This window comes from Uranotaenia lowii, chromosome 2, assembly GCF_029784155.1.
Source record: "Uranotaenia lowii strain MFRU-FL chromosome 2, ASM2978415v1, whole genome shotgun sequence".
NCBI classification, from domain to species: domain Eukaryota; kingdom Metazoa; phylum Arthropoda; class Insecta; order Diptera; family Culicidae; genus Uranotaenia; species Uranotaenia lowii.
In genome coordinates this window covers 99797424-99811134 of record NC_073692.1, presented here as the reverse complement: position 1 = coordinate 99811134, position 13711 = coordinate 99797424, and the positions used below count along the sequence as shown (strand labels likewise).

Here is a 13711-nt window from a genome sequence, read left to right as displayed (position 1 = left end):
GGACAGTTAAAGAGTTAAGAATAGTAAATCATTATGTTTGATACTAAAAGGGCAAGGATAAGTCATTCAAGCTTCATTCTTTACTAGATTTTTTTGTTTTTCCAATGTTTACTTTCGTCATCCGAAGACCTACCATCCGAGATTTCACTTTCGACACTCCTATAAAGTTCCTAAGCTTATTTTTCACCTTTCCTCTATCATTCACAACATCTTGCCATTCTTATTCAGATTCAAAAATTCCAGCTTTTGAAAAAGCGCCTCCAGCATTTTCATCCACGTCAAACTTGGTCTTCCTTTTTTTTTTTTTTATTTGCCTTGCAATTGAGTCGATTGGAGATGAGCAAAAACTTCTTGAGCTGGTGAGTTTTTGCAAATTTAGAAAAGCTCTACGGACATTAGATTGAGTCGATTTTGCGGTCATTTTTTAATTTGAAACCCTGGGGTCTTAAAAGCTTCGTTTTGGTCCAAAACTCATCCTTGATTTTTTACAAAATTTTTAAGTAACGTTTACATGAATAAAATTAAACTTTTAGGTTTGTATGAGAAAGATGAATATTTTGTACTGAAAAATCAACATCATTTTTGTTTCACAGGTGGAACACAGGTTTGATTCTTCTGTGGAACAACAAAACCGTTTGCAGGATCAGTTCCACAGAAGAAACAAAAATGATGTTCATTTTTCAATACAAAATTTTCAATTTGACGTCGCTGAGCCAAAGGAGAACTTATCTACAACGAATGTTCGTCTATGATATCATTACGAATGCTATCGATTGTCTGAAACTGCTTCACTCTTTGAACCTACACGCTCCAGCTCGACAACTACGTTACCAGACTCTTTTCTGGCTACCTAGAAGCAGAACAGTATTCGGCTAAACTCATCCACTACAGCGTTGCTGCCTAGTGTTTAAGTTGTTTCTTATTTGTTCGACTTCAATGTATCCAAAGCAAAATTTAAATGTTTGAATCGTGATGTTAACTAATTTTTAACTAACTTTATAAGTTAAATTATAACCTAATCAAGAATACTCATGGTATGTATGACAACACAGTCGAAGACATCAAATAAAATAAAATTTACTCATGTAAACGTTACTTAAAAATTTTGCAAAAATCAGGGATGAGTTTTGGAACAAAAAGAAGCGTTTAAGATCCCAGGGTTTGAGAAATTCATAAATGAACCCAAATTGACCCAGTCTAATGTACATAAATGAAAGATTTTCTGAAGTCTTTTTTTCTACATTTAATCAAACTAAGGATACTAAGGGGCTCCAAATTCTGGCCACACTCATCATCAACAAAAAATCCACACTTTAACTAAAAAAAATCAAATTATTAGCCTCAAGGTGTTTGCATTTGGACACACAAAAAAACCTTCCTCCAAACGTCCCGAATCCGTTAAACACCGCTCCTCGACACTTTTCGATAGCGAAGGAGGGATAATTTTATGCTCCGATGACAAAAGTTATTACCGCAGACACCAAATTACATGTAGGTATGAACCCCTTCAGCTCTTCTCCGGAACCACAAACACCCTAAGTGAACACACCACAGGAACCACGACCACAACAGGGAGACAGAGGGCTAAACGGTCAAAATGTTTCCTTTCGGTTATGTGTGGAGCACAAACTGTCACCAAACGAGCGCTTAGGAGCAACTCTTCCTCTTCTTTCTCTGGGTTTTTTTTTAAACTTCTTTCCCCTTTTTCCGTAAATTGCATCAACCACTTTTTCCCGTCTACCGGTCCGGACGGGTAGTCTTGGAGCTGACGTTGTCCCCGGATTGTTGCTAATGGCGCTGTTGCTGCCGTGTTTTGATAATAGTAATTTGGAATTAATTTCGTGCACACTGGCCTCTGATGAGTGTTTGTTTAAGCGGCGCGCAGTGGCAAGCCGTAGGCGAATTATAATAATTCATCCTGCCGCAGGGATGTTCTGGCAATTGTCTTTTCCTTTTAATTGACTCGTAATGGTTGGAGATTAGGGATAAAAAAAAGTACTACTGAATTAAAATGAGTATTTTTTTTATCAATGTTGACGAAAGGTTCTGGTAAGCTCTTCAACAAGACTGCCACCAAATCAACCAATTCTTGTTATTAGTAGATAGTTTAATGTAACACCATTTTATAGTATACCCTTACCCAATCACGTCCCACCGACGCTAAAGTCGGTGGATGAGATGGATGGGTGAGCAACCACGTCGTGTGGATTGCAATCCGGGAAAAGATCGTAGAAGTTGGGTGCAACTCTTGCAAATGTAAAGGCGAGAAAAAATGCGCCTATTAAACGATGCATCCAACGCGATCCACGCGTTAATGGATTTTGGATGAGGTTGGCCAATCCAATTCACGCCAATTGAATCGATTCTTGAAGCGTAAGAATACCTTCCCTGATGCTGAGAACATGATATACGAATCGACATAAGTTTGATTTTGTATTTTTTCCCTCTTGAAACCGAGGAATTCAAAAATCAAGTAGTTTCCAGCAAGGTGAGTATGGAATGATAAAATGTTAACATGTTTGCGGCTTTGATAATTATTGCTGATTATCAAGAGAATTGTAATTGGAGAACGTGAGCATAAATTTTAAACGCTTTAAGCCGCATCCATTGTACCCATCAGCTTGCCCAAGGTAAAAATCCGTCCATATTGAAAGTCGGGCGTTGAAGGTTTTTCGACTATGTATGTGTACAAGAGTGCCCCAAATGACCCAACTTTTGAAAAATGTTTGCGCTGTAGGCTTAAATTGATCCTAGGACTAGTACAAGATCTCATGCCAAATTTGGGCATAATCGGATCACGGGAAGAGGTCGCCCAACGAGCCTGATGTTTTTATGGGATTTTGAGACAATTTTTTCGGTAGAAACATGAAAACCCAGTTTTTCATCAATAACTTTGGTCCCCTTTGACCGATGCAAGACTGCATTTCGATTCGAGTTAAGATAAAAAAGTTCTTAGACTTAAAAATGGGCTGCGTCAAAATTTTTGACGCAGTGTCTCATTAACAGTGATAAATAATAATGCCAACCCATTTTTGAAGTTTAATTAATGACCTTTTTATCTTAACTCAAATCTGAATGCAATCTTCGGCTGAAATATTTGTCATAATCAAAGCTTTAAGAAAAACGTATTCAATAGAAATCGGCCGAAGGGAACCGAAGATGTTGATAAAAATCTGGATTATCATGTTCCTCGCGAAAAAAATGTCTAAAAATCCCATACAAACCTCACGCTCGTTGAGCGACCCCTTCCCGTGATCCGATTAGGCCTTAATTTAGCATGCGATCTTGTACCAGGCCTAGAATGAATCTAAGCCTGCAACGCGTAACATTTCACAAGTTTGAAATTTCCCATACAAATTTTGGACAATCTAATATGTACGCATATTAGAGTGTTCCTTAGCTATTTGAAGTTTCCTCAAACCTAGATTCCATACCATCAAAAAATATAACAAACTTTACAAAATTGGCGATAACAGTTCTAGTCTTTTTGATCATTTTTTCCTCTTGTCCTGTCCTGTCACCCATAAGTGAAACGATAATATATGGAAACCTGGCCGTAGGAACGGGGGAAAGGTGGCTGGTGGTTAAACCCCTTCCATGAGAGTTCTTCGAATGTAAGCACGGTATTCTACTCTACACTAAAAATTTGAAATTTTGATGGAGGAGTATGGTTTTTCGAGAGTAACAATCTTGACTCAGAAGTGATGTTAAAACATCGAAAGCTAATCCCAGATTCAGAATTCAGTTTTTCAAAATTTACTGACTAATTGATACCTAGTTATTCATTTCTGAATATTAAATTTAAATAACATTAACCTAACTCATTTCAGAGGCTCTGGTTCCATATCATCAAAATCGAGATTGTATTTGTGTTTCCATAATTTGGATTCTGCATCCAGTTAAGGATTCTCCATTTTCGGTTCGATTTATCATTAAAAATTAAAACCTTTTTTTCATATCGTCGGTTAAATTCGGTTTTACATTTCATTCGATATTTGTTTGATTATTTAGGAAACTCCTACGAACTTTTTTCTTATGTAAATTATAACATAACAAAGCTTCAAATGGTGATACAGATTCATCATTTGAAACTTTTACTTTTATTAAAATTTGCAAGTCAGAAAAAATCACAAATGAAATAAAGAATCAATAAGTTTCAATCAGAATTATAATAATTCGTTCAAGATTTGAGGGTTCTTTACAAAATTTCAATCCTCGGCTTATATTTTATATTCTTATCTGAAATCTAAAATCAGAAAACATTTGAACATTTCAGAAAATATATTGAAATTAAAAAATCAGATTCAGAATCTCCATTCAAAATTCAGATTCTGATTCCAATGAGTAAATATAATTATCAAGATGACTATTTCGGTAAGTTATTCAAATTGCAAAAGATCGCAGGCTTCTAATTCTGATTGTTAATTCGATTTGAAAACTTCATATTTTAACGAAAGTCAGTTCGTCTGCACAATTTCGCTAAAAATGACAAAAACTTAGCACATTATGAATTTATTCTGCATGTTTTGTCTTTAGAAAAACTCTTGTTTTTATTTGGAACAAAAACATCCACAGGAATTGATTTTAGTTAAAAGTATTTGATGATAAAAACACATGTTTCTTTTTATTAGAAATTGCTGATGTAGAAAAAATACGCTCAAAACGTATGGAATCGTTTTAAGCCTATTTTTTCTACATTACTAATCCGTTTTTCAAGTGCCAAATTGAAAACTAATTTTTTAACTTGGATAGAGTTAGCATGAATCCTATTTATACCGCAAAATTTCAATCTGTAACCTCTAATTTTTAAAATAGGATTTTATTTAATTAAAATATTTAATTTGTTTAAGAGTTTGATGAATTAAGCTTTTTTGGTTTGAGCATAGTAGGTACATACCCAGTTCGTTTTTGGCAACACTCCCGTAAATTTTATGTTGCCAAAATCGAATATTGCCAAAAGCGAACGGTTTTTTTTTGTAACTTTTTTATTTTAAATTTTAATTTCAAATTAGTCAAAATCAATGTAAAACCTTATATTAGCATAAAATTTTTCAATTTGGCTCAATTATATTAGTTTTAAACAGTAAAACTCACGTCTAAACGTCTTTTTTAGATGTTACCAAAATCGAACGGTTTTTTCTCGGATGTTGCCCAAATCGAGTGTTGCCAAAATCGAACGGGGTCTGTATAAGTTTTTTTTACAAATTGGAAGCTTTCTTAAAAAATTTGTTAGTAAGTTTTAAATAAACTTGACTTGCCCAGTTTTGACCGGAATTGCCCCCGGAATTGAAATTGGAAAGGCTTGACCCGGTCTGGTTTTCTTAACTTCGTCGAAAGTGCCGATTTTGCCCGAAATTAGTCAAAATCAAAAGAAAAATTCATATTGCATTTTTAAAATTTTATATTTCTTCGCCCTAAATCTAAATTTCTCAAGCAAGATTAGCAAAAATTAACATAAACATTTTTTTGGGAGCCGATTTTCGATCAAGAAAAAATGATGTTACCAATGTTTTCTGATGCGTTGATGCAAGTTTTAGGATTTCAACCATCTCTGACAGTTAGCTTCCCATTTTGTTACTAAAGGATTCTTCATTCAAATCTGAAGCACCATTTTGAAGACTGTAGGATGTATTTGTTGGAAACAATAGTGGTGCTTTCCCAGTTCTTGAGCTCCATAGTCAGGGCACTTCTCGATACTCCGCAGAAAGGTTCAGGTCCAATCAACAGTCCCTGAGATCCTTCCATAGCTAGTTGGTCTGCTTCTTCGTTTCCTAGGATACCGCAGTGGCCTGGTACCCAGAATAAAGATACTCTGTTCCTTATGGCCAGGTTTCTTAGTGCAACTATACACTCCCAAACTAGTTTGGAGTAACATGTGAACGTACTTAGTGCTTGAAGAGCAGCCTGGCTGTCAGAGAATATGCAGATACTTGTGTACCTGTATCCCCTTTTCAAACAGGCTAAAGTGCATTCTAGAATTGCTTGAATTTCGGCTTGGAATACTGTTGGCCAGTTTCCCATAGGAATTGAGATCCTGAGTCTAGGTCCCAAAACCCCTGCTCCAGTTCTATTATCCATTTTTGACCCATCAGTGAAGAATAGGATCGATCTGGGAGGAACCACAGGTCCACCTGACTCCCACACGTCCCTATCATTGATAGTTACATTGTATGATATGTCTAGGTTAAAAATGGGCTCCATCCAGTCATCAATTTTTACAATGAGTGAGTTTAATTTAAATTTCTTTAGGATTTTGAGGTGTCCTGTAAGATCTCCTTCATAGAGCGTTTTGTGTTTGGAGAGTCTCAAGGCACTGCGTTCCGCCTCTAACTCAACGAATTGATATAGAGGCAGAATATTTAGTACTGCATTTAGAGCCTCATTCGGTATGCTTCGCTTTGCGCCAGTTATAGCTAGCGTTGCTAGTCTTTGAAGCTTCGCTAGTTTTTTCTGGACTGTAATTTGCATAGTTTTGGTCCACCATACTAAGGAGGCATAAGAGATTTTGGGTCTTATAATAGCTGTAAATATCCTGTAGATAATTTTTGGCTGTAGTCCCCATTTTTTCCCTACTCCTTTGAGGCAGACCCATAGAGCTGTTGTAGCCTTAGCGATTACATGCTCTATCTGTGGGTTCCATGATAGCTTTGAGTCTAGTACTATGCCTAAATATTTCACTTGTGATTCGAGGTTTAACACTTCCCCATCTAATGTTAGAGGTTTTAGTGTAATTTTTCGTCTCCTAGTGAAGGCTATCACGGTAGTTTTGGAAGGGTTTATGTTCAGTCCCTCTTCCCTGCACCAAAATAGTGCGTAGTTGAGTGCAGTATGCATTCTATTAGACAACACATTCTCATGTTTTCCCCGAAATATAATAACTACGTCGTCTGCAAAGCCAATAACTTCGAATCCCATGGATACAAGTTTGTTTAGAAGGGCGTCCACTATCAAGGACCACAACAACGGTGATAGAACCCCGCCTTGGGGACATCCCTTCGTTGGTGTGGCTTTGATTGTAAGTCCTCCCAGGCTTGCATAAATGGTTCTGTTTATTAGCATGGCACTAGTCCAGTTAACAATTGCCGAGTGGCACCCTCGTCTTTTCATAGCTTCAATCCTTAGATTTTGCAACATTCTGAAAATCAATACAGTGCGTTCTGCAGAATCGAACAGTCCTTCGGGTTACAAACAGGAAGAAACATTTCCAAATTATCTCCGTATATCAGCACAAACGCGTCTTGCAGAACTCCGGGAAACTCGTTCATAACAGTTTTGAAAAAAGAAAGAGTCACAAGGACTCCCTTGTGGTACACTACTGTTAACCGAGAATGTACCAGATCTGACATTTCCCAGCCTCACGTACCGAATTCTTTCAATTAGGTAAGAATGTATCCATTTAAGGCAGTTACCGACAATTCCATTCTCGCAAAGTACGGAGATTAGAGCGTTGATTTTGACTTGTTGAACGTCCGGCAAAATGGGTACATTTGATCGTAAAAGATGCTGTCAAAATGCATTGCACAGTGGTGCAGAACATCATTCTAGCTGTACGAAATTAATAGCGCTCAGGGATGAAGAGATAGACATTTCATGTCTTTAGCAATTGTTCAGTTTTACATGGAGCATATTTCAATATCAAAATTTTTGCCGAGGGGTACACCGATAGCGAGATAAAAATACTAACTTTTTTGTTCTTCAAATTAGGGCTGATGTCTGATGTCTTCGACAAAGTTGTTTATCTGATCAAAATACATAAGTTTGTTGAATATGTCAAAGTCCTATCATATCACCCTCAGGAGTTACAGTCAAAGTAAAAAAAATCTCTTAAAAAACAGTTTTTTGAACCTGGCGCGTTGTAGATTGGATAAAATGGTTCGCTGTCTTTGAAACAAAGTTGTAACAAGCCACGATCTATAATTGTCTCATACATTATGATGGGTTTAGAAGTTGCTGAAGCCCTATAGAAAGCATTTTGTGTATTTTATTGGCAATTTTTGAAGGATCGTCCATCAAAAAGTGCACATTTTTGCAACACCCCTCTTTTTTAAAATTATTTTTGATGATAAACGGAACCATTTCCATTTGAAATTTTATATGAAACTTAACTATTTTACTTATAGAAAAACCGTTGATAACCTTTAGTTCATTAATAAAGTGATGCAGTTTTCTATTATATATTTTTTTTATAAAAAGACATTTAAATTCGATTTTTCAAATCATTTAAACTCAAAAAAAATTAGTGTAACTTATCTGTTAAATTTTGTAGAACACTAAATTGAACTGGTTAAAGCGGTTATTTTGTGCTTGCTAAACCGGTTCTATTATTCATTTATATGATATCAAATACTAATTTGGTGCTCTATCAAATTGAATAGATTAGTTCCATTTATTTTCTTTTTTTAGTTTCAATGATTTGAAAAATCGAATTTAAATGTCTTTTAATAAAACAAAATATATAAAAGAAAACTGCTACACATTGTTAATGAATTCAATGTTATCAACTTTTTTTTTCTATAAATGAAATAGGTAATTTTCATATAAAATGTGTATTTTCAATCATTCTAATCTCTACTATTTCCACCGATTCTCCCGCTAATTTCAAATGGAAATGGTTCCGCTTATCATCAAAAATAATCACAAAAAAGGGGGTGTTGCGAAAATGTGCACTTTTCGATGGACGAGCCTTCAAAAATTGCCAATAAAATACACAAAATGCTTTCTATAGGGCTTCAGCAACTTCTAAACCCATCATAATGTATGAGACAATTATAGATCGTGGCTTGTTACAACTTTGTTTCAAAGACAGCGAACCATTTTATCCAATCTACAACGCGCCAGGTTCAAAAAACTGTTTTTTAAGAGATTTTTTTTTACTTTGACTGTAACTCCTGAGGGTGATGTGATAGGACTTTGACATATTCAACAAACTTAGGTATTTTGGTCAAATAAACAACTTTGTCGAAGACATCAAAGCCCTAATTTGAAGAACCAAAAAAGTTAGTATTTTTATCTCGCTATCGGTGGACCCCTCGGCAAAAATTTTGATATTGAAATATGCTCCATGTAAAACTGAACAATGTTGCTGAAGACATGAAATGTCTATCTCTTCATCCCTGGGCGCTATTAATTTCGTACAGCTAGATTGATGTTCTGCACCACTGTGCATTGGTATGGCAGAAAGTATTGCTACTCCAGGATAATTTTCAACTAAGGGCTTAGAAGAATTTTAATGCATCGGTACGATGTGCGAATTATTCCAAAACTTCAGAAATATTTCCTCCTGATGTGGGTCTGAGAAAAGGCGGTGTAAGGGTATTCGATTCCGTTAATTCACCCGACAGTTATTTTTATTTTTTTTTTCAATCTAAGATTTGTCGTCAACATTTCCTTAATTGATTGAAGACTTTTGTTCATTGGATTTCCCCAAACCTGATTTTCTTTTTCTTTTGGGGGAACAATAAATCCAAAACACCAAAACAATCACCATTGGCTGATGTGTCTGAGGTACAAAATATTTCGCCAATCGCACATAAAACTGTTCTCAGCTCCTAAAAGGATTACCTTGAACCCGAGAGCCGGCAATATAAATTATCAGCTAAACACGACAAGCCTTTCTTTTGGTTGAGTTTTATTTTCCGGACAGACAAAGTTTTTTTTTTTAAATATTTTTATGTATATTTCAACAATCTCATAAAAGCAAAACTTGGACCTCAGCTCGGTTTCGGACTGATCGGGTCTGCTCTCGCTGGAGTGTGGGTCGCCGGCGCACACGAGATTAATAAATTTCATCATTTAATTTAATATTCATAATTTTATGGTTTTGGTGCGGTATAATCAGTGGCTTTCAGGATTTGTTGTTTTATTTCTCTCTCTCTCTCTCTCTCCCTTGAGTCGTGTGGTTTTGTTTCTATTGGCTGTTCGAATGAAAATCCCTTCCCAACAACAACGGGAAACGCTTTTATTGGGGCGTATTCTGTTAATTTTTAACTGTCACGATGATCTAGTTTTGGGGTCCACAAATCCAATATTGGCACAAAGGAAAAGACTCGAACCAAGGCGTATTGCGGCCCCAAACAAAGGCACCGGAATCAGTTTATAATAAAGTGATAATGTCATTTTCGGCTTTTGTACGGCGTTAGTTTAATTTGGTATGTTTTTTTCTTTCTTCGGGGAGATGCTGTGCCATTGAATGAAACCGGCCAAAGATGATTAATTTATGGTTCGAATCATCTCATTAGGCAAATTTATAGGTTTAGAATTTATAATTGGCGAAAGAGGGTTAAGCTGTTTTTGTTATTCGAGGGGTGTTCGCGATTTTGATGGATATGATGGGCGTCGTTTTAAGTGGATGGGTTGTAATTTGACTATAAAACATAACTGATTTGAGTGGTTTATTTAGAATGTCAATTTATAAAACATATTTATTGTTACTATAATAATGCTTCAAATAATCTAATAACATGGTATTTAGTAGTCTGCTTTTAACCATTTTAGCCATTTTGGTTTTGCAACTGCAGAACTTATGGAGTTTGTTCATCAACAAACCATAGAAAAGCTGAGCAAATATTCTTATGTTTGTAAACAAACTAACTGAGTGCCACGTGCACTCCTCGCCTACTTACTGTGAAAGTCGGAGAACCTTGTGTTTCTAAAAACCTTGATCGTCTCTATGCTCCAACTCAATCGTCAATTTGTTGCTGCTGCTGCTAGCTGTCGTCGAAACGTTTTATTTTGACAATTTTTCCGCTCACTCTCGTTCATTTTCCCCTCGCAATTGTATGCACTGGATACTCCTTTGGTGTCGATCTGTAGATTTACTGGCCGGTTTCCCCTGGCCGGTTAAGTGGAGTTTCTTGGAGTTGGTGGGATTTGTGGCAAATTCTCTACAGAATTCGTGTTTTCTCAAAGTTAAAAATATGATCAATGTCGCCTTGAAGCGCATGTTGCGCTAGGCCAGTTTGCGTTTTTTTTTAAACGAATGTTATTCTCGTGCTGTTTGTTCTTGTCTCTAGGGTTTGAGAGGTTTGACCAACATATTCTTCGCCACCAGAGCCATAAGAGCATTGAAATGTACAACATTCGTGTGTTACATAAAGTGAATTAAAAGTGACTTTTTTTCTCCTTTTTTTCAGGGAAGAGCTGGCAATGAAAATTGGATTAACTGAGGCTCGGATACAGGTAAGAATTAAAAATAAAATTCGGGGGAGGAGGGGGAAAGGGGTAACCATACATAATGTGCATAAAATATTTGTTTTTCACAAATAAATTATTTTTAATGGATTTTTTTGTAGAGAGTTTTTGCATGATAAAGGAAAAAAAAAAAACAAAATAGTTAAAAATATTGATCTTTTTGTTAGTTATCCTAAAAATAATTTTTTTTTTATGCAAAAACAATTTTATGTTATTATTTTTTTGAATAAGTCATCATTCAAGCAGACTATACAATTAGATTTCAAATTTCTCAGCGTTTTTTTTTAAATTTATTTTCACTAAACATTTAAGTATCTTGAAATTTCAAATTTCAGAGAATCAGAAGACAGCCAGCCAGAAGATAAGCCAGTGGCTTTGGCGTAGTGGCAAAAGTTCAAGTCATTTAAGCCAATGTTTAATGTCATCTTAAAACTACAGCGATTCTTCCAATACAAATTTGGTTTAAAAAACAAATTTTATTTTTAATTTTTTAAGATATCTTCGCCAGTTTCTCTAACATGAAGGAATCTTCTAAGCTCTTAAATATTTGTCTGAAAAATGTCATTGCATTTTCGAAGTATTTCAGTGAATGTTGTTTTAGAACAACACTGAGTAATGAACTTGAACAAGACATAGCTTAATAAATTTTACAGTTGAGAATTTTTCAGTCACGTATCCTGCATTTCCGGGCAATTAAAAAAAATACTGGGAAAACTGGGCATTTGATTTAATTTTTTTTCTAAAATTGGGCAAAATCCGGGCAAATCTAAGCACTCTAGATTAGATGTTCAAAACACATTATCACTAATCATGAAAAAGTCAAATGAGTTTAGAAGTTTGAACAAAGATCTCGAGTTCCCAAAATTTAAAAAACCAAGAAATTAAAAAAAAACAACAACATAAGACTTTAAAATGTCAATAAATTGGATCTTTATTTGTATAAAAAAAACAATTTTTTGAAATATCTATTGGAAGATGATATGCTAAATTCAGAATACTTACAGTGAGAAAAATTTGAAAATCCATCAGAATCAATAGTAGAAAACTTCAGTTGCGGAAGTTTCAATTTGAAGCTCTTATCTCAGATAGAAATTTGAATGAAAATTCAATAAAGAACCTCAGTATGGCCGATTGGACAAATTTATGCAACTTAAAGTTTATCTATTTTATTGTTTTTTTTCGCAAATTTCAATAATGGTAGGAAAGTTAACAATAATTTTGTATTATTCATACTTATACTTATAAAAATGAACATTCTAGATTTCCCAGTTTTATAAATTTAACTCCCATTGATTTTCAATGTTTTTCTTCAAGTTTTTCATATTTATTTTAAATTTCAACCATTCCCGGCATTTTCCTTGATTTTGTCCGGATAAAATTCAGGAATATTTTTTTAAAGTCTTTCAAATCGATTAAGGTAAACATGATATAAAAATTCCTCACAAATATTTGTAGAATTTAAATTAATTGCAATAAATCTTGCAATTGTTCGAGACACTCGAACTAAATTAAAATGAAAATGTTTTTCTTTGTTTTAGCTATTCTGTGCTGCGAGTTTTTATTCAAAAACTGATGATTGGGTTCTGTAATTTGTTTGAATTTTGATAAAGCTAATAAAATGTGATCCCAGTCGCCCTTAAACTCTAAAGATTTTTTTACTGTTGAGAAAATATTTCATATTCAATACACTAAGGTTTTTTTTTACGCGGATTGATTTTGCTCAGTTTTTCTTACACGGCTTCTTTTTACACGGTTTTTTGGCATGGTTATGATTCTTCTACACGGCTCTCGCGAATCAACACGTTTAGTGAAAATATTCCAAGCTCTATAAGTTAACGACGGAATTCATACCGCGTAAAAAAATCCTTAGTGTATATAATGCTTCATTTGCTGGGAACCCCTTCAATGAATATTATTTATTCAAGAATCAGAAGATAGTGATTTATTTTGGGAAGATATTCAAGATTTTTTTCGGGCATACACGGGTTTTAAAAATAAAGCGTACAAGTAAAACACACTACGGAATTTTGCTGGATTTACACATAGAAAAAAAGTACACTCAAGTAAGGCAAAATTTTTTTGAGCTTGCATTATCTTAATTTTTTTTTTATTTTAAAGTTTGGAAAACGATTTAATGTTGCTGACGTGTTTCGTTAAAAAAAATAAAATTTGTTTGACTTTGACTTTATTTGTTTTAAAATTTGACTTCATTATTGAATTATTTTTTCGAATAATCACTGAATTCTGGCTAGATTTTTCCGGATTTTGTTTGTAAAAAATTCCAAATGCTCAGATCTTATCAAGTTTACAAAAAAATGATTCTGATTTGCGCAGCCTCCATGAATCCCGGGAAAATTCTGCAATACTCACTCCTTTGCTTATATTCGAGTGAAACTATTCGAGATATTTTTTCCAAAGGGCCTTCTTAGCTGTTATATTTTTCGTATTATTTCCAATTTTCTAGTTTCTTTTTCCCTAATTCGGAGGCCCGAGGCAATTGCCCTCATTGCACTATGGGGTT

The 13711-nt window shown here is 34.7% G+C and overlaps 1 protein-coding gene across 1 annotated transcript in view; it reads left to right on the top strand.

Moving 5' to 3' along the window:
• The window catches only part of LOC129748361 (homeobox protein aristaless-like), a 221328-nt gene that overhangs the window by 150805 nt on the left and 56812 nt on the right, over window positions 1-13711 (top strand). Inside the window, exon 4 of the mRNA XM_055742962.1 lies at window positions 11133-11178. Within this exon, the coding sequence (XP_055598937.1) occupies window positions 11133-11178 (46 nt within the window). The remainder of the gene's footprint in view (window positions 1-11132; window positions 11179-13711) is intronic.